The sequence below is a fragment of the Seriola dumerili genome, unplaced genomic scaffold (assembly GCF_002260705.1).
Source record: "Seriola dumerili isolate Sdu_G_001 unplaced genomic scaffold, Sdu_1.0 BDQW01000110.1, whole genome shotgun sequence".
Classification (NCBI taxonomy): Eukaryota; Metazoa; Chordata; class Actinopteri; order Carangiformes; family Carangidae; genus Seriola; species Seriola dumerili.
Window position 1 is genome coordinate 9,682,295 of NW_019174365.1, and position 19,457 is coordinate 9,701,751.

Here is a 19,457-nt window from a genome sequence, read left to right on the forward strand (position 1 = left end):
GTGTTATCGACAAAACCAGCACAGACATCTACTCGGCTGTGGCGTCTGATTTGTCAGCGTGGCCTTTTTTTGTCTTGAATGAAGTTGAGTAGATAAAGTTCTCTTACAAGAGACAATTATATCCGGCCCCTGAAAACCCCTGGAGCAGCTGGTCAAAAGTATTTCTATCGTTATCCAATATAATTGTAGGGTGAGCAATCTTAAAAGAGTTCTCCAGCGATTTAGCATTGCATCTTTATAAAACTGTCCGACTCTTCGAAATCGATGCAGCAGAACCAGAGATTTTTTTTTACACATTCCTGCTAAAAATCTGGCGCCTACATTACCAACAATGCAGTTCTACTGCCCACAATTCAGGTGTGTTATGCTAGTAGCTGCTAATGTAGCTTCGAGCCGCTGACTTTCATGTCTTGTACACTAACTTTGAAGCTACAGCCAGGATACATAGCTACAGCTACAGGGGCAGCTTTCATGCTAAACTAGCTTAGCTTAGCATAAAAACTGGACACAGGTGGTAACAGCTAGCTTGGCACTGTCCAAAGCTAACAAAAAGTGCACCACCGGCACCTCTACAGCTCATTAATAAGCAGATTGTATCTTGTTTGTTTAAAAACAGAAACGTAGTTACGGGTTTATGTGCTGAATTACCTCTTGACCAGGAGCAGTGACTTCCTGGACTCTTCTAAACATCCTGTTTGCTGCACAATTAAAAAGTTTTCAACGTGTCTTCCAGGTTGTGGCCCAGTTTCTTAAACCAAACAGACATGGTAGGTGGAAGTGACATATGTCTTTGCTTTTGCAACATGATCCAAACTTTTACAAATCTATTATATGTGTATGTTAATTCTATATTGATTCTATTATTTTGTGTTTTCATACAAAATAATATTTGCTCTGTGACTTGAATGGCATGTTAATATGTGGGGGGCACAAACTGGGGACACGGCTAGACATGAGAGTGGTACCAGTTTTCTCATCTAACTCTTGGCATGTAAGCCAATAAGCATATTTCTCAAAAATGTTAAATTATCCCTTTAACCCTTTAACCTTTAAAACACAAAATGGAGTTATCACTGTTTGCATCCCAATGGGGCTTGTTTATCTTTTCACCAATGCTTCTCCACAAATCAAACTGAAGCAATTAATATCCTGACCAGAGGATGGTCAGGGTGGCACTCTTTTAAGATTCAGGGCATGAAGCAGATTTGCCATTTACCAGCCACAGCAATTAGTGGACTCTAAATATCCCAGTTTAATTTCACTCTCTTAGCAGCCAGAGGATGATATGCTATATAAGAGACTAATTGAAGACGTGCTGGCTACCGGCCATAGAGCCAAGAAGAATTGACATACTTAGCTACGAGCTACAGCAGCCAGGATTTACAAGCACTTGGCTCGAAGCTTGAATTAATTTGAAGCCTTGCAGATGTGCATATATCCTTTCAGCATCTTGTTATTAAAGGACAACATAATTTAAGAACATTTATAGCCCCTATCAACGCAGCAGAGCCAGTTTTGCAGTGCTTTTTGCTTTATATTTCAGCAAACTAAATACTCATATTTTAGTATCTACTTCTCTGCAAGGATGTGAGATAGTGTCTGAGTTTATCAGATACCATCCACAAGGGTTCAGTGTTGACAGTCACGCACTGAGGCACACTGTTGGGAGCTCCCTGCCTGCAGAATATCAAAACAAAAAATCCAGACAGCAGCATCTGGCTAAGTCTCAGAGTAGACCTGAGTAGCTTTAGCATAATTAATCTATTTTACATCTGGAAGGTTGTCTGAGGAAGTCTGAATCATGTCTGATCATACTATCACCATGTTTTTGCTTTTCCACCTGTGCACAGTCACACGCCCCCTCCCACCACGTTCCTTCTATCTATCTATCTATCTATCTATCTATCTATCTATCTATCTATCTATCTATCTATCTATCTTTAAATATATGTTGTCTTCAGATTAAATAATGCCGTTCTATATCCTGCCACTCTCCGGATGCGATCCGCCCACACTTTGCTCCTTGGGTCTTTCCATTTGGAGGAAACTCTATTATCTGTAGACCCATCTGTCACAAGGATTTAGATAAATAAATGATGCTGAATGTCATTGTTATGACTTTAATGCTTAAAACTCCTCCCTGCTCTGTACATATTGTTCGGTTAAGGGGTGACATATTTGATATTTCATAAGCTCATAAGTATCAGATCGCTGTCTCGCTTGATTAATCTGCAATACTAATCTTCTGAATTAATACTGAGGGCCGTTATTCTCTTTTGAAGATTAGATTTATTTAAAAAAAAAAAAAAAAAACAGGTTTGTATAACCCACTTGGAATTCTCCCATGACAATAATAACACCGTGATGAAATTATAACTGAAATGTGATATGATAGCATTTCTTATTAGACTGTGTGAATGTTTTCAGGCTGATTTTTGACACCAGGGCACACATGTATAAGCAGGCTTCCCCACATGCACACAGGGAGGAGGAAATCCGCCAATTCCGGCTCACAAAAAAAAAACTCAGATGACAGATGACTCATTCCTTGCTTTTGCTCCACACAACATCTGCAACTTAGAGTCTTTGCAGTCATTAAGCCCCTCCAGCTTTAAGGAAGATGTCCTGATGGTGGACAATCATAAAGCAGGAAACGCAAGACAAACAAGGGAATAAAGGCCTGATAATGTAATGGATATCCATGGGTATTTACCTCATCTGTCGTCATATGCAGGAGAAGTTCATAACCTCCGCTTGAGTCTATGGGAGGGGCTCCGTGATGCTGAGGCTGCTAATGGATTGTTGGAAAGTTCATACATGAAGAGCGTTTGGACGTTTGGAATATTTTTGATCTGATCACTCTGGAGTTGTTTGGTGTTGCAGCTTGATCAGTTTTCACTGTGGTTTGCCTTAAATTTTCAAATGTCTTCTTGAAGCAAGGGATGTGTTTGTTTCTTTGGAAATTACAACAGGACTTTACTTGGAGTATCTCTGTCTGATTCAGGCAGATGTGACCTTCAGCACCATAAGAGTGAAATACTAAAATACTCTGGGGAATTACAGATAAAACAGTCGGCTATAAGAGTGAAGGCCTTTTTTTCTCATCCTCATAGCGGATTGTGTGTTGACTGAAAAACCTGACTGAGAAGGTAAGAATAAAGATGGAAGGAGCTGTTTTTCAACAGGCCTACAGAAAAAATTATTTAATGTTAGGAGCTTACTCTGCAGTGAAGTGAAGCTTGTGACTAAATCTTGATTACTGAGTCCTGAAAGAAATATTTGTGATTGGACAAATCATAGTGGGAGATAATTTTGTTGCTTATCAGATTTCAGAATTTAAAAATCAAATTACTTCTCCGGTGAGTAAACTGCAAACACAGTGAAAGCTGCAGTTTTCTTTCACAATGGTGTTTAAACTCTATTCAGTGCACTTGTCTAATATCTCTCTCTCTCTCTCTCTCTCTCTCTCTCTCCCCTCAAAAAGATTTGGTGCATCATCACCCTTAAACCTTCTCACCATGGAGCACTCCCCCTCTATGAACTTGTCGGTGGTGGATGGAGACGAGGTGGAGGACCAGCGCCCCCTCCTCCCACTAAGGATGGTTCCTCCACCTCAGGCCTGCTCTCCGCAGTGTGGGATACACCACACAGTCCAAACATCAGCTGACCACACTGTGTGGCTGGACAGAACCCAAGCCATGGCCACCTCACCTTTATACAACGGCCAACTTTATGTCGCATCGTCACCTCGCTCCAATAGGAGAGGAGACAAAGCCAAAGGCAAAGAGAAGAAGTGTGAGAAAAGGTCAGGGGGTAGTAAACAAAACAAGGAGCGAAATCACCAGTGCAAAGCCAAAAACACAGGATCTCACAGACTGCAGGAGAAAGTCACCTCTTTCACTGACATCCCCATTTCTCCCTGCGGGTCACCCTTCCAGGGCCCCTGCAGGTCATTTGTAGACGTCCAGGATGTTGAGGGCAGAGGTCGCTGCAGGCCAGGGATCGTCTCCTTGGAGATGCACGACCGCCAGAGTCTCCCAGAGATCATCATCACCAGCAAAGATGACGACCCTCAGCCACACAACGAGACATCACAGTATCATCAGGACCTGCCTGAGGCCAAAGGCCTGCTGCCGGGAACAGAGTGTCCCAGTCCAAACCCCAGTCCTAGTCCTCAGCCCAGTCCGAAACACAAGATAGACGGCAAGGACGACAACTACTGGAAGACCCACAGCATCGGCTGGCGGCTGCTCCGTAGGAGGTCTCTGTTCCTGAGGAGGCAGCGGCTGAGCGACTGCGCCCTGGCAGTGGGGATATTCGGGGTGGTGATGATGGTGATGGAGACAGAGCTCTCCTGGAGCGTCTACAGCAAGGTCAGAGAGTGAAAGGAAAAGCAGAATAAAGCCCTGAAAAATCCTTTGAAAGATGGGAATGTAATTCTGGGATGTAAAAGTTTTACAAGAGTCACAAAAAGGGATTTTTAAAGAAAAGAATTCACACTGTACAACTGCAGTTATTATATTTTCTGAAAAGAGCCCATCACTGATTGTTCCTCAGCAAGTCGTACTGCTTAAGAAATCACATTTTTAATAATAACATAGCACACCCTTCACTTCATTTTCTGTCCTCGTATTCGGTTGATCTTTATATTATCATGATCTTTATATGGACTGTATTGGGAAATCTGTTGAGTTGCTATGGGAACTGATCCACCAGCAACTGCAGGAAATTGCACAGTATATCCATGAGATAATGTTCATTATATCAAGCAAGTGGATTATCTAAATGTATGTAAGATTAGAAGATTACACAGGAACACTGATGCCATTTCATATATTGAGTATTGCAAGCAGCCATCAGCTGACAATGATGTCATGTTTGTGTATGTTCATGTGTGTGTGTGTGTGTGTGTGTGTGTGTGTGTGTGTGTGTGTGTGTGTGTCTCACAGAGCTCCATCTACTCCCTCGCACTCAAGTCCATCATCAGTTTGTCTACGATCATCCTGGTCGGCCTCATCATAGCGTACCACTGCTGTGAGGTGCAGGTGACTTAACCGTTCATCTTTACATAATCAGAGTGCTTCTATCCAGATCCTCCTCCGGTGATATTCTCTCAAATGTGAAAAAATCCTGAAAAAATGTGGCAAATTATTATCAAGTTACAGTCACATTTGAAATAAAGGAATCAAAATGTTTTTCTTTTTAAAGCCTAATTTCCCTGAGGATCATTTGTCAGCAGTTCCCAACCTTGTTGTCCTGTGGCTCCTTAAAATGAAGCAAAGTCTTACTTGAGACCTCCTCGTCACAGTTTATGGCCTTAGTGTAGACATGAGGTCCGAACAGATGAAAGTGTCTAATATTTTACCAAAGTCTGAAAAAATAAACAGGATTTTTCTTATATTCCCTCTCTCCCTTTACTCTTCTTGTGACCCCCACACATTAATATATACCAGCTCTTTACAGTGCTCAGTTTCTCCATCTCTCTGGTAGCTCTATGTTCACGACATTGGTGCAGAGGATTGGCGGATTGCCATGACAACCGAACGTGTGGCTCTGATAGCCCTGGAGCTGGCGGCGGTGGCCATCCATCCCTATCCGGTGGGTCTGCTGGCGTACTTCCAGCACACCACGTCTCGCTTGTCGCTGTCAGAGACGGAGCTGGAGATCATCCTGGCTCTGCCCATGTTCCTCAGACTCTACCTGCTGGGCCGGGCCATGATGCTGCACAGCCGCCTCTTCACTGACACCGCATCCCGCAGCATCGGAGCGCTCAACAAGGTGGGAGGTCACCTGCGGGCTCTATTCAGAATCTGGCTTTGGGCTTAACTGGCTTGGATAGTACTGTGATAACACTTTGAAATCAAAGAGAGCAGGGAACTGTCAATTTTTAATGTGATTATAAAAACGGTGGCAGTCACAGCAACCTGCTATGGGACATCACTCGTGGGATATTAAGGTCAATATTCTGGGCTTCCTCTATGAACATTTCACGCACATCTGTTTATGTCTTATGTCTAGGTGGGCCGAGAGGTCTGTAGACGTGTGACACTTGAGGTGTGACTATCACAGTTTTGCTCCCATGAATCCCAGTGGTTTCACATGCTGATTATGTCCCTCGCTGGCTCTCCTTTGCTTGTCTGCTTTCTTTTACCACAGTTGATGATATCCACCCGGCTAATCCCTTCCCTTACTGGTGCTATTCGATAGTAGAAGAAAATGACCTTTGTCTCCCCTCTGCAACGCCAAACCTACTATCCATGTATCAAGCCAGATTGAGAACAAGTTTTCTTATCCCTCATCTCCTCTGTATTATAATAATCATACTCTGACAGGTGCCATCCCAATTACTCTGGCTAAATACGCCCCCCAGTGTTAAAATTATGACGTAATACATCCTTTTTGTGATCTTCAGATACACTTCAACACCCGGTTTGTGGGGAAAACACTAATGACCAACTACCCCGGCACTGTGCTGATGATTTTCAGTGTTTCTCTGTGGATTGTTGCAGCGTGGGGCTTACACGTTTGTGAGAGGTATGTGAGGTTTTGAATCTGTAGTGGTGTTTACAGTGCTCCAGTCCCATATATTTAATATTTAATATCATTCAAATATCGGCATATATTCAGTACTGCGTTAATGTTTCTGCTACAACAACAAATCCCATCTTCGCTCTGCTTTGATATATCTGAACTGGCTGGATGACACAAGATCAAACATCACCGACTCTCGACTTGATGTTGATAATGTGACAGTTTTTTTTTTTTATATATTTATATGAATTTGCAAACTGAGAGTGGGTAAGAAAAGAAATCATCAGTAATGTTAGAGTAGACATTCAACAACATTCAGACCAGTTGAGTAAAACAGCATTTAAGACCAGAAAAACTAAATATAAGCTACGAAAACAGTGACTTTCATGTGAAGATCAGCTGGAAGAATGAGTCTTTTTTCATTCCTTCAGACACCACAACTACAGAGACCTCAGCAGCAACTACATGGAGGCCTTGTGGATGGTCTCCGTCACCTTTTTGTCCATTGGTTATGGGGACGTGGTGCCTCACACCTACTGCGGACGCAGCATCTGCCTCCTTACTGGTATAATGGTAAGCACATAGCACTAACAACAGATTCATTCAGATTCTGAATGTCAATAACAATAGAAACGTCTGATTCTGTCTCTCACAGGGAGCAGGCTGCACAGTCCTGGTGGTGGCGGTAGTTGCCAGGAAGCTGGAGTTGACCAGAGCAGAGAAACATGTTCACAACTTTATGATGGACTCCCACATCTCCAAGAGGGTAAAGACCGATATCTCCATCAGTGTGGCTGGATTTTACATGATAGTTTTAACTAAATAGGCCCAAAGGAGAGAGAGAGAGAGAGAGAGAGAGAGAGAGATTCAGCACAGACTATGACCTCTCCGCAGCTCTTCATTTTTTAGTCGGGTTGTTCACCACAGCAGTTTACAGTGTGAAGTTTTAGCCTTAGCTAGCACACTTTAGATATCAACTCATTTTACTCAACGACATACAGATCTTTGCGTGTGTTTCTTGCTTTTGATTGAGCGCTGACTTCAGAATATCCACAGAACAAGTGCATATCTGAAATTGTTTGCATGATATTGTGTTATCGGAGCTGAACTGTGTTACATTGTCCTGTTGTAAGATACTGACACTATTTATCAGAGAAAAAAAACCTAAAACAATCTTGGCTGAGGACCAAGGGTGACTGAGCTTTCTGTGTTCGGGCCCCCGCCCTCTGGAACAACCTCCCAAGCTCCTTAGCCTCTTTTAAATCCCTTTTAAAGACATATTTTTATAGGTGTGCTTTTTCAGGGCTTGGGGTCTGAATCTACTAATGTTTTAAATCTATTACTATATTAAGTCATCATCCTGTTTCTTATCAATTATTTAATTATTTTAGACTGTTTTATCTCATTCTTAGTCCCCCCCCCCCCCCCCCCCCCGCAGAAACATTTTAGATTTTTGTCTATTTTTGGGGAAAAAAATCAGGTTTGAAAGTTGAGACAAAATGACTGCAGTACACTTTTCCATTAAGTCGGTCTTATTCAGCATGTGCAGTAAATAACTCTTTGAGGTTATGTGCATAAACATAAAATATGTCTCCCGGGTGATTTTTCTACATCCTTTCACCAGATAAAAATTGCTGCAGCAAATGTGCTGAGGGAGACTTGGCTTATCTACAAACACACTAAGCTGTCAAGAGAAAGAGATCACACCAGAGTCCGCATGCACCAGAGGAAGTTACTTCTGGCCATCCACCAGTAAGACAATTAACCTTCATATAAAGCTGTTTGTGCACCAGTCACAGTGCAAGGAAGAGCAGCCATTTCCCTTCATTTATACTTTGATGTTGTGATAATAATAATCTTTTAAAGCCTAATATTAATACTTTGTATTTTTGTATCAGATGGCTTTAGTTCCACATCTTGGAAAACAGTGTATTACTGATGCATATGCCAGTATGTGAGAATATTTTTTTTTTTACCAATGACCACTTTTTTGTTTCTTTTTGGACTTAAGTTACATGTACTCGCTTCATTCAGCCCCTTCCCCAAAACTATGGCGATGATGGGAAAATAGTGTCAAAAGTTGTAAAACGCTGCATAAGCTGTTGACCTCACTGTAAACCGCTTTGTTTTTGTTTTTCTAACTACTTTCTACCAAAACCTGTTGACACTGTGTTAGTGTGAGTAATGTGGGTAAACTGACCTTTTAAATTTCTCTTCTGCATCATCTAAAACTAAATAATTTTGTCTCCAGGTTGCGTCGTGTAAAGATGGAGAAGAGGGTACTTGCAGACCAGGGGAACACACTAGGGGACCTCTGCAAGGTGAGAGAGGCAAGTGAACGCAATCATCTCATATCGCATCCTGTCAAAACCTCAGCAAAGTAGCAATCTAATATTCCCTGATGCTTTTTCTTTCTCTTCTCCAACATGGACCTGCACACATCACTGTGGACAAACAACCCCACCGCAGATGCAGAACCTGATGTGTGACGTGCTGTCGGAGGTGCAGGGCTGCAGGGGGGAGCTGGACTCACACATCCGCTGCCTGGAGAAGCACGTGGAGGAGCTGAGGGAGGGCTTCAAAAGCCTGATGCCGCTCCTGTCCAGCACCCTGTCCACGCAGAACTCCTCCATCCGCCACCTGCTCAGGGAGAGGGAGGTGAAGACAGAGGCCGCTAGTGTGAGTGGAGGCGACAGGTAGAGAGAGGCTGAGGAAGGTGATGGAGAAAGTGAGGGCCTCTTAAGGTGCTCCAGGAGGATTTATCTGCTTGTAGTGCAGCTAAAATGATTTTTCTTTTCAGGATTTGGACAGACAGGTGTGATTAGCGAGGTGAAGGCTGTACAAACGTAATGTAAAATTGTATTAAAAATAGCTAGACCATTTCCTGTAACGTAAACACCATTCAACAGAAATGTAGAGTTTAGTCATAATTGACTTTTCATTCTGACTTTTGAATCTCTCCTGGACTGACCAAAAAATGACCAAACTGAACATTTACCTGATAAACTGTTTACAAAAAGATTCCAGGTTACATGATAGTAAACTGAGTATTTGAGTTTTGCACAGTTGGTCAGACATCAACTTGTGATGGGCATTTTTTCAGTGTTTTCTTAAGTTTTACAGAGCGACTGATAATTGATTAATGGAGAAAAAAAAAAGTAGGTTAATCAATACAAGTGATTGTTAGCTGCAGCCCTCTTTAAAACATAACTACCACATATTAAAGCTGGAGTGTGATTACTCCACTGTCTGCAAGAAGCTTTATCTCTAAACGCTGCACTTTTTTCTGATTCAATAAAAATTGCAGAAATTTAAATCCAGTCTGGTTTTGTAAAATAAAGATGCAATCTTACAGAGTTACGGTGTCCTCATAATTCTGTATTCTATACCTGTAGTACTTTCTAATAAAGATGATACGTCCACTGCCTTTGTCTTACATGTCTGACAGATCCCTGCACTGTAAAAACAGTTAAGTAACCACACACAAACTGTTCTTTTAGCCAAAACAATATTTTATTAAGAGAGACAGGGTTGGAAGGTGGAGTTACAGCAACAACCGATCTGTGGACATGGAACAACAGTTCATCTGCTGTCCAGTTCGTCTTTAGGTCTCGTGTCAGATCAGACCGCTGGGTCAAGGCGCTGATATCAACCGGTCCATCCCCTCCTCTCCCCTTCAGCTCCGGGGAGAACAGCTAGTGCTGCTTCCTCCTGAATGAGCACCCTGCCAGAGGAGAGACAATGACAGTCAGACCACTGCTGACACAAGAGAAGCCTTACAGTACAGAAATACTGCAGGCGGTGCACACTCCCATTGTGCCACACAGTGCTGATACGAGACTTTGTATCATGTGACTGATTAGGTCAACATCTCTTCCCATGACCAACTTCCTTTATATTCACTGTGCATGGAAAGGAGTCTCTAATGCAACACCAGGTTTTTACAAGAAAACTGAAAACAATTCAATTACAGAGATTAAACAATCTGACCTGAACGTTACAGTAACTACAGAGTAAATGTTTGTTCTCAGCCTTCGAAAGGGGGGAGCCAGTGGTCTAGCTCAACCCTTCTGCAAACTGAGGTTGATCTGGCACTGGAATGAGATTGGAAGACCACGATAGAGGAAGTCCAGTCACTTGGCAGTGCGGTCATTGTCACAAACACTATTTTATATTTTTTTGGGGTGGGGGCTAAAGTACTAGTTATATCCCCAAAAAATCTTGTGTTATGTTAGATAAATCTGTTAGCTGTCATGCTGACAGATGAGATAAAGTGATGGTTAAAGAAAAGTATTACTCTGTTCTCAACCAGCGTCTCTACATGGTATGTGACAACCAATCAGGACCCTAAGTTGTTGCATCTGGATTTTATGTGCTACATTTTAATCCTGTTCTTATTTTCTCCTGATTAAATGGAACATTGGATTAAATAGTGGTTGATGTTCAATGCAATCCAAGTGTGAGGCTCCTGAACGATGAAGTTTCACACACCAACCAGCTCACTACATGAAATAACAGTGAAATCAGAAAACTTTAGTCCTGTGCAGGTAAGAGAAAAACCTAATGCTTGGCTCCAATACCAACTGCATTCAGTTTGAATCCAGTTAGTGAAAGGATGGTCCTCAAACACCAGTTATTTATTGGTTTGTCTGGTGCGGAGAATTAGGTTTGGTGTGAAAACACAAAATACATCTGTGCTGATGTGTGAGAGCAAACTTAAGGCAAAATGCCACTGCACGTTTCTGGAGGGTTCCAACGTTTTCTTGGTCCAGTTGTGGCTGAAGAAGGCCCGTTTACCAAAACCTCCCAACAGTATGTGACCATTGCACAGATTGGTGAACACAAGTTTTGTGATTCATACTGTATTTCAACAACTGACAGAAATGGGCATATCGCCTCCGATTCAATGAGAAGCACCTGACTACAATTCATCTCTTTACATTAGTATGAGACCCCTGTAACGTGCCTACTGCAGGATAATACTGACCCTCTGTGAGACGTGCTTTGCCTCCAGTGGGCTGACACAGGACTGTTGAACAGCCCACACACAGCACAACTGTCTGAGCGTGGCTGAACACCGTCGTGATCTTGTAGCATCCTGGAAATAAAGACAAACAAGACACCAGTTACCACCTTCACACCTACCATGGCCAAAGAACAGTACTAATCTCTGCATCTGCATGTGGAAAAACTGTACCTGGACACTTCACATCCATAAAGTAAGAGTTGGGACTCTGAACAAGACGCTTCTTCTTGTGCCTCCTCTTCTCCTCCTCAGGGGATGGGTGCAACAAGTCTTTCGCGAGCTGCATTGGAGGGAAAACAAAGGGGGAAATGAACAGAAGGAAACGTTTGGGAACCTGATCAGAAAAATCTCATCTATACTCAGTCAAAACTAAGACGACAGCTTACGCAGGTTATACCAAAGAAAAGATAAAAGGCCGGATCGTGGTCGTTTAAATGTAGAAGTGGTCTTCAAAGCAAACCAGTTAAATGTTGTGTTAGCACTGTTTTGTTCTGCTACACGTTAAGGCTACTCGGCTGGCCTACATTTGGATTAGGTAACGCAGGCTGCGTATTTTCAGCAATCGCGTGTGACTCTTCAAATATTTGTAAATCAGTGGTAAAGTAATCTAAACATCCACCTAACAACATCGAACAAGAGAAAATCCTGACTGCTAATGCTAAGGTTATCAGCCCGTTTAGATATCCAGTTAAACTGGCTCCATGTTTGCGGTGTGCGCGCAGCCATCTTGTGTCACAACGCGCTCGCAATGCGCTCAAATGTGCACAATTATTTGTGGAAAAACTGGGACCAAAACTCAACGAAAGCCTCTAAAACTGACTCCAGTTCAGTCGCTAGTCTTTTAGGTAAATGTTGAGCCGTGTGGCGGCTCTACAACACTCGACTAAATGGTAAAAATGTCATTTTACAGTGGCCTGTGGATACTCACTGGCATGTTGGCGAGGAAATAGCCGCTGCCGAAAAGGAGGCTTCACCGGAAGCGAGGGCTTGATATCGGTTGTGCCTTTGAGCACGGGCCGGATATGACGACTTTCAGACAAGCACGGCAGCCATATTGGTGAGGTCAAATCTCCACCCTGTTCAATACAGATGGGCTTTACACAAGCTACGTTTTTATTTACCTTGCACTGTTGATAACCACCTCAAGTGTCCTAATATTCACAACGCCAATTACTATTTTGACAAAAACTTAAAACATTTATATTTTGTGTCTTTTCTATAAAATGCAAATAAGAAAATACATTGGAAGTATAAAATATAACTTTTAGATACATACACCCAAATGACAAAATGCATTATAGCACTCCCAGTGATTAGATTATATAAACTGTATAAATATACTGTCTTAATGTGTATATTTATACACTTAAATTATGACAAAATATTAGGAGTTGGACCTAAAACAAAATATTTTCATATTTTCATTTCCTTAGAGGGCCCCATAGCAAAGAAGGATTAAAAACCCTAACTGAATATCATATCTGTCTAATCTGATTAATCACACATTTGTTATAAATTTGTACAATATCACCTCTAATTGGTCTTTCATCATTCAATGTTGTGACTCCAGTCAAAATCTAGTTTTGAGACCTTCATTATTTTAGTTTAGATTTTGTTCATTTGGTTTGAAGTTGTGTTACATCAAATAGCTTTAACTGTTCTGTTTCAAGTGAGAATGGGTTGCTGCAACCAACAATTACCTTCATCAATAAATCAGACAATTATTTTCTTTCTTCTTCTAACTGACTGATTGTTCAGTGTATAAATTGTCAGAAGACATTGAAAAATGCCCGTCATTCTTCCCTAAAGCCCAAGTCAATATATTCAAATTGCTTGTTTTGTCTGAGCAGCAGTCCCAAACACAAATATCAATGAGTTTTCTATAATAGAAAACTTGAAAAACTTAAAAATCAGTGAGTGTTACTTGTCTGTGAAGAGTCTTAGTCATCCAGATCCTGTCTAAGAGAATTTGGATAGCCATGACTGACTGGTGAGGAGACCCAGGTATTTCGCCTCTGTGAGGTCATTATCAAAGCCATCGATTACTCATTAGTGCTCCTGGTTGTTGGACAGCTGTCATCACTTGGTCTCCTTAACAGTCAGTCAGAACTGAAGAAGCCTCTTGGATGAGAAGTGAAACGTCTTCAAGTATCTACAACAAAGTTCAGTTGCCCTTGGATTCAACTTTTCTAGGAGAGTTAGAGTTACTTGTTTACTGGTTGGTAACTGTGAGATATTATAGCAATGGATCATTTATACTTATCTCAGTCTTTGTCCTTGGCATAATTTCTGACCACAAGCAGAACAAAGCAGTAAAATGGATCTGTAAACAGGCATCTGGATTTAATGTGCCACATTCCACATTAAAATCTCTAGTTCAGCCACTGCCTTTATGTACCACAAGGCTGTTACTGTTAATTCTCAAGACAAAATATATGCATTTTATTATTACATAACAAATTAAAGGTATACAGTATAACCCAGCAGATGTCACTTCTCTCAGCACTATGCCCCCTGTCCCTCCTCTTCTGTCTCTTCAGAACGTTTTTTTCTCTGATGTCTGAGTGCAATCAGTTCCTCTATCTTCATATAGGACTCACACTCTGGTGGGAAGCGGTTTCTCTGAAAGAGAGAGAGATCAGAAATCATCATACAAATTATCTTTATACTCATCCACATCTGTTAACACTGTAGATCGCATCAAAAGTTGGTGTATTTATGGTAAATCACTGATACACTGGGAGCATAAATTACAATCCTAATACAATAAATACATTTTACTTTAATAGATAAAAATCAAAGGAAAAAGTGATTGATTTAAAATGAAGCATTGTCACCATATTGAGACAGTGTTAAAACACACCTGCAGACAGAGACGCAGCAGGCCTCCTCCCTCACCCTGCATCTCCAGTGACGTCAGGAACAGATGCAGCGACTTCTCTGTGATTCTGTTTCCTACACAAACACATAACCAACATAACAATTTTATTTAAATCTTCAAAAGTCCTCATAAGGTTTCATTATTTATTTTTTGCAGGAAGTAGCTGATCAACCAGCTTGCACAAAACACCTTAATGAATAAGGATTTCATGAAGCTAATGTGGCCTATAAATAAATCTCCCATTTTTAACTTTTTCCTAAACAAATGACAATAAAAAAGTATTTTTTAATTTGTAGCAGTTCTCTAAACATGAGTCCGTCTTGAGAAGGAAACCTTTGCAAATTGATTCTGAGGAATTCACATCAAAATTGATGCTCCACATTATTAATCACAGTTGAAAATATTCCTGCGATCAAACTTCACTGTAGTTGTGCTGGAAACACCTTGATGTGAATTGTTTTAGGCCTTGATTTTTCTTTCATACCACAGTTACTGACCTGCCAGGTTGAGGGAGGTGAGAGTCGTGTTTCCAGGCAGAAAGAGCTCTCCGTCCCTGTGCTGCAGCGACTGCTCCAGCAGGGGGTTCCTTATCTCCACCAACTCTACCTGCTGATGAAGGAGGAGAGGAGTGAACGAGTGCATGGCAAAGCATTGTACGTTTAAGTCACAGTCATCATCAAGAACAAAATTTTAGCTCAAAACAAAACTGCAGCAGACAAACCTCATTCAGGGCAGCACTCGATTGGTCCTGCAGAAATAAATTAAGTAAAACAAGTGAAGTTATTATAAGTAATTTACTGTACTGTGCATGCTTATAGCCAGATTCAGAGTGCATGTGTCTGGTACCTCCTGTGTAGTTAGTTGTTTCTCTTTACCCCCCGGCTTGCCACCTTTAGTCGCCTTTACATCAGAGGCTAGGAGAGATTTAAAGAGACAGCCATGAAAAGACAAACACCCCTGCTGTCAGAGGATAATGGAACAAGTATTCATCTGTGACGGAAGCTATTACATTTCTTGTTCGACTTTGGGTTCTCTTTGTTAGCAGCTGGTTTCTCGTCTTTTTTGGATGCTTCCTGTAATTTAACAGACACCAAGAGTCTATAGTACAAGATAAACAGTACACAGCACACCAAATACATTGGAATCACACCATTGCTGACATGTTACCTTTTTTTTGGAGGTACCTTTGTTCTCCCCCTTGCTCACGCTTAGAGAAGTGCTGTTGGGTACTGAGGGAAGTTGGTCAGCAGGTGTTTGGTCAGAATCGACTCCTGGAGTTGACTGCAGATATAACGAGAATTAAGAGAATTACAAAATGTGTAAAAACAAAAAAATAAACATATTTTCTCACACACTCTGAGTGACATCTAGTCACACAGAGAGCTGTTATTTGTTTGAAATGTAGGTCTCTGAAATTTCTGACAACCCCCAATACAATGGCGGCAAATGGGATTTCCTTTATGTAGCTCAAACCATTGAAAAACTACTTGAAAAAATCAAAAGCATTATGTTACTGTGTAACTGTGAAGAGTTCTCATTGGGAAGACTTGTAAGAACCAGTTAGAGAATTTTGAAGTGAGGGTATTTTTGTGAAGTGAGTAGTGTCAGTAAGTTTTCATGTTTTCAACAGAAGATTTTAGCATTTAGCGATGAGGATGCATTTTAAGGTAGGATGGGTATTAATATTGGAGACTACCACACACTTACAGACTGCGCTTTTTCCAGTAGCAGCTTCCTCCTCTCCACAACTTCTTCATGAGTTAGAGCAAAGTCACTGAGTATCTGCAAATGGAAGTGGTCAGCAGTGGATGTTTATTAAATTAGATAATATAACGCACTAAGGAGAATATAATTTAAAACAACTTAACCGCTCATTTAAATGCATTATCTCTGAGGTTAAAATTGTTCATGTAAATGGATACCGCAGCCAGATGAGCAGCTCCTGTGTCTCCAATCTGATTGTTGGACAGTGAGAGAAAGAGCAAAGCCCGATTCAACCGCAAGCCCTGAGAGGCAGAACAGGATGAAGAAAACATGTCAGTGATCATGAGGGGAACATATAGGGTGAATATGGAGTCAGTTCTGGGTTATACCTGTGCGATATGGGCAGCACCTGTATCACTGATGGAATTGAATGCCAGGTTGAGTGACAAGAGGTTCGTGTTAGAAGATCTTTTTGTTGAGAGCGCGGCCCCAATCAGACGAGCGCTCTCATCTCCTATCCGGTTATTTCGCAGGGACAAGTGAGTGAGGCTTGACCAAAGAAACACACACAATGAAATCGGGCATGTTTGTGCCTCTGAACTGAAGCTAAAGTTCTGTACAATTATGTGAAATGTGTAACTGCTTGGTGACTTACATGCTGTCTTCAGAGAGAAGATGGTGGTAACTCTGCTCTGGAAGAGGGTTACCCTCTAACCTCACAACCCTAACAAAGAGCAAAGAGGAGGGGATGGATCACTAACCCTCAGTGTTTGGCTGATAATGTTCAACATCACGTGGCGTTCTCTCTAGCTATTTTCTCTTAAATTTAGTGTCCCATTCTTCAGCCCAGATTCATTCATACCCACTGTGATGCAGAGAGCTACAAAACAAAGACTCACTGTGTGAATGACAATAGAATCCGCTCACCTGAGGTTGGAGCACAGTGATATTGTGTTCATGAGGGAGATTACCATTTGATCTGTCAGTCCCGCCTGCCAAAACCTGCAATACAGTGATTACACAAACAAACAGGAACAAACAGTGAGAGCTGTAACCCTGTTCCATGTAACATGAGTACATCTCTCTGCAGTAGCTCATTACTTACTGAAGGCTCTGTAGCTGGCTCAAGGAGGGAAGGATCTTCTGTAGCACTCTGGTAGTCGGCTCATCTACCTTCCATCCTGAGATTATTTAAGATATGTATATATATACATATATATACAGTATATATATGTATATATATACACTGTTGCTCATAAAATTGGAATAAAATATTTTTTTCCTTTTTCCATGAAATGATTGTGACAATGTGATTTATTTCATTTCCCCTGGGTAATTGGGACACATAATGTAATCATTGCACCTGGTCAAAAGTGATAACTGATGCATTTAAATAGGAATAAACACAGGATTGTGTCTGAAAACAAAATTATTCCAACTTTATGGGCGACAGTATGTATTATATTCTAATATTAAATACATTGTTGGTTGCATACTGTTCAGACTGTAAAAAGAGAAAAATTCTAATGTCAAAACAAAGTGAAATATGGTTATGAACATCTCTCCGTGGTGTTTGGTTCTTACCAGAAACTGTCATGCTTTTGGCGCTCAGGGGGTCTTCATTCTCCAGCTCCACTTGGAGGCAGGATTTAGACCAGAAAGATACAGCATTTTTCTGGGACTGCCTGTTCTCTGAAGGTACAATTATGTTAATTATAAGTGAAGCTGAGAGTAAAAAAAAGACAATTATTGTACATTCAGACTTCCTATAAAATTATATATACAGTACAATATATAAATGATATTTTCAGTGTAGTGAATGTTCCTAGTTCTTTAATGTCCTCTAATGCAAAGCTGCTCAGATCAGACAGAGCTGTTATTTACCCACATCCCCTCCCTCAGTTTCAGTGAGGATGGAGGAGGCTGGTTGCTTGGTGCTGACAGCTGGGATGTCCTTTATGTTCAGAAGAGCACAAAGCCCAGGGAAGTCAATCTCCACTTTCCCTGAGCACTGATATTCATCTGTGGGATAGTGGGTTTAAAGCATGTATGTAATTGCACAATGTAATTCTTAGACGTCACCAAACACGGCCCGATAAAGTTACTTACCGAAGGTTTGGGCAGGCGATGTTTCATTTGGCGCCTGTCCTAAAAACAACAGAAAGGCCAGAGTTTATACCTGTTGAAAATTTCTCTTTTTTATTAACAGTTTGGAAAGCTAAACAACAAAAGTGAACCGTGAGGTAGGCTACCGTATCATAGCTGTAACACAAATATCAAGTGAGTGAGAATGGTTATTTCATCCCTTAAATCTTCTACTCAGGCCCCGTCAACTGTGACAATGATACCATTAAAGCTAATGAATGGGTTAATGCTTCAGTGCCTCTGGGTTAAGACTTCCTTGATCCTGGAAATTAAATCTATCCAGCAGTATGTAAAATAATTAAAATGAGCTGCACCTGCAGCAACATTAACATGATACATTAATGCATTCATAATTATAATATAATATAATATACATTGTTCTGAAATGGGCCACTCTGCATAATCCATACCTTTACTTTTGACACATTAAGTACAATTAACTAAGACACTGAATGCAGAGAATTTCTCCACCAAGGTATTAAACAACTATTTAAACCTGTCAAAATAGAAATCACTAACTTAATAGAAATTGCAAGCTATACAATTACTACTACAATACTAGTAGTATTACTACTACTAGTATATTATCAAAAACTTACAAAATATAAAATGCAGTTTAACTCAAATTAATTGATTCATTAATGGCAGCTAGCTACGCGCTAACACTGCAGTGTCTACACCAGCTGTCTCTGATTAACATACTGATGAAAGACTGATTGTCTAACCGGTATTTTTCTCGTCCTCGGCGTTCGCCTTCTCTGTTTTGTCTTTTACGTGTCTCTTTCTAGACATTGTTGTGTCGGAAAGTTAAATTCAACTCATCAGATGAGTCAGCTACAGCCGCTGGCTAAAATGAACCACTGACTGAGCGTCATTGGCGTAACTATGGCAACCTTGAGTCATACCTACGAGTTCAACGCGAGACTTGACTGGAAGTGACAGTCCCCATTCCTTGTCTTCAATCACACCGGTAACAAATTTAAATAGTAGTTAATTTATTAGTAGTACTTAAGTAGTTGATGGGACTTTGTAAGATGCTAATGCTGAGACGGAACATCAACCTTTCAAGCGACACTTATCAGTATGCAAGTTCTGAAATATCGCGAGAGTATTCAATTGACCCGTTAGGCGCTGAGGCAAGTGAAGATGACCATGAAAAGCAGCTCGTTT

The 19,457-nt window shown here is 41.0% G+C and overlaps 3 protein-coding genes across 3 annotated transcripts; 1 reads left to right on the forward strand and 2 right to left on the reverse strand.

Moving 5' to 3' along the window:
* Positions 1–3,518: 3,518 nt before the first annotated feature.
* LOC111223277 (small conductance calcium-activated potassium channel protein 1-like) lies at positions 3,519–9,402 on the forward strand. The gene is made up of 9 exons (XM_022747364.1): positions 3,519–4,373; positions 4,950–5,045; positions 5,491–5,778; positions 6,413–6,534; positions 6,963–7,104; positions 7,187–7,297; positions 8,156–8,283; positions 8,783–8,852; positions 9,001–9,402. Exons 1-9 carry the CDS (start codon positions 3,519–3,521, stop codon positions 9,229–9,231), a joined length of 2,043 nt encoding a protein of 680 aa, XP_022603085.1. The 3' UTR covers positions 9,232–9,402.
* Positions 9,403–10,022: 620 nt separating this feature from the next.
* LOC111223280 (40S ribosomal protein S27) lies at positions 10,023–12,567 on the reverse strand. The gene is made up of 4 exons (XM_022747369.1): positions 12,486–12,567; positions 11,729–11,837; positions 11,519–11,629; positions 10,023–10,255 (listed from the first exon to the last, which is right to left on the reverse strand). The coding sequence occupies exons 1-4, from the start codon at positions 12,489–12,491 to the stop codon at positions 10,227–10,229; spliced, it is 255 nt and encodes an 84-aa protein (XP_022603090.1). The 5' UTR covers positions 12,492–12,567; the 3' UTR covers positions 10,023–10,226.
* Positions 12,568–14,062: 1,495 nt separating this feature from the next.
* lrrc71 (leucine rich repeat containing 71) lies at positions 14,063–19,134 on the reverse strand. The gene is made up of 17 exons (XM_022747157.1): positions 19,013–19,134; positions 18,252–18,290; positions 18,027–18,164; positions 17,727–17,834; positions 17,248–17,323; positions 17,070–17,144; positions 16,798–16,866; positions 16,532–16,691; positions 16,361–16,444; positions 16,142–16,220; positions 15,606–15,709; positions 15,448–15,511; positions 15,285–15,352; positions 15,160–15,186; positions 14,936–15,047; positions 14,421–14,512; positions 14,063–14,179 (listed from the first exon to the last, which is right to left on the reverse strand). Exons 1-17 carry the CDS (start codon positions 19,077–19,079, stop codon positions 14,063–14,065), a joined length of 1,479 nt encoding a protein of 492 aa, XP_022602878.1. The 5' UTR covers positions 19,080–19,134.
* Positions 19,135–19,457: the final 323 nt, after the last annotated feature.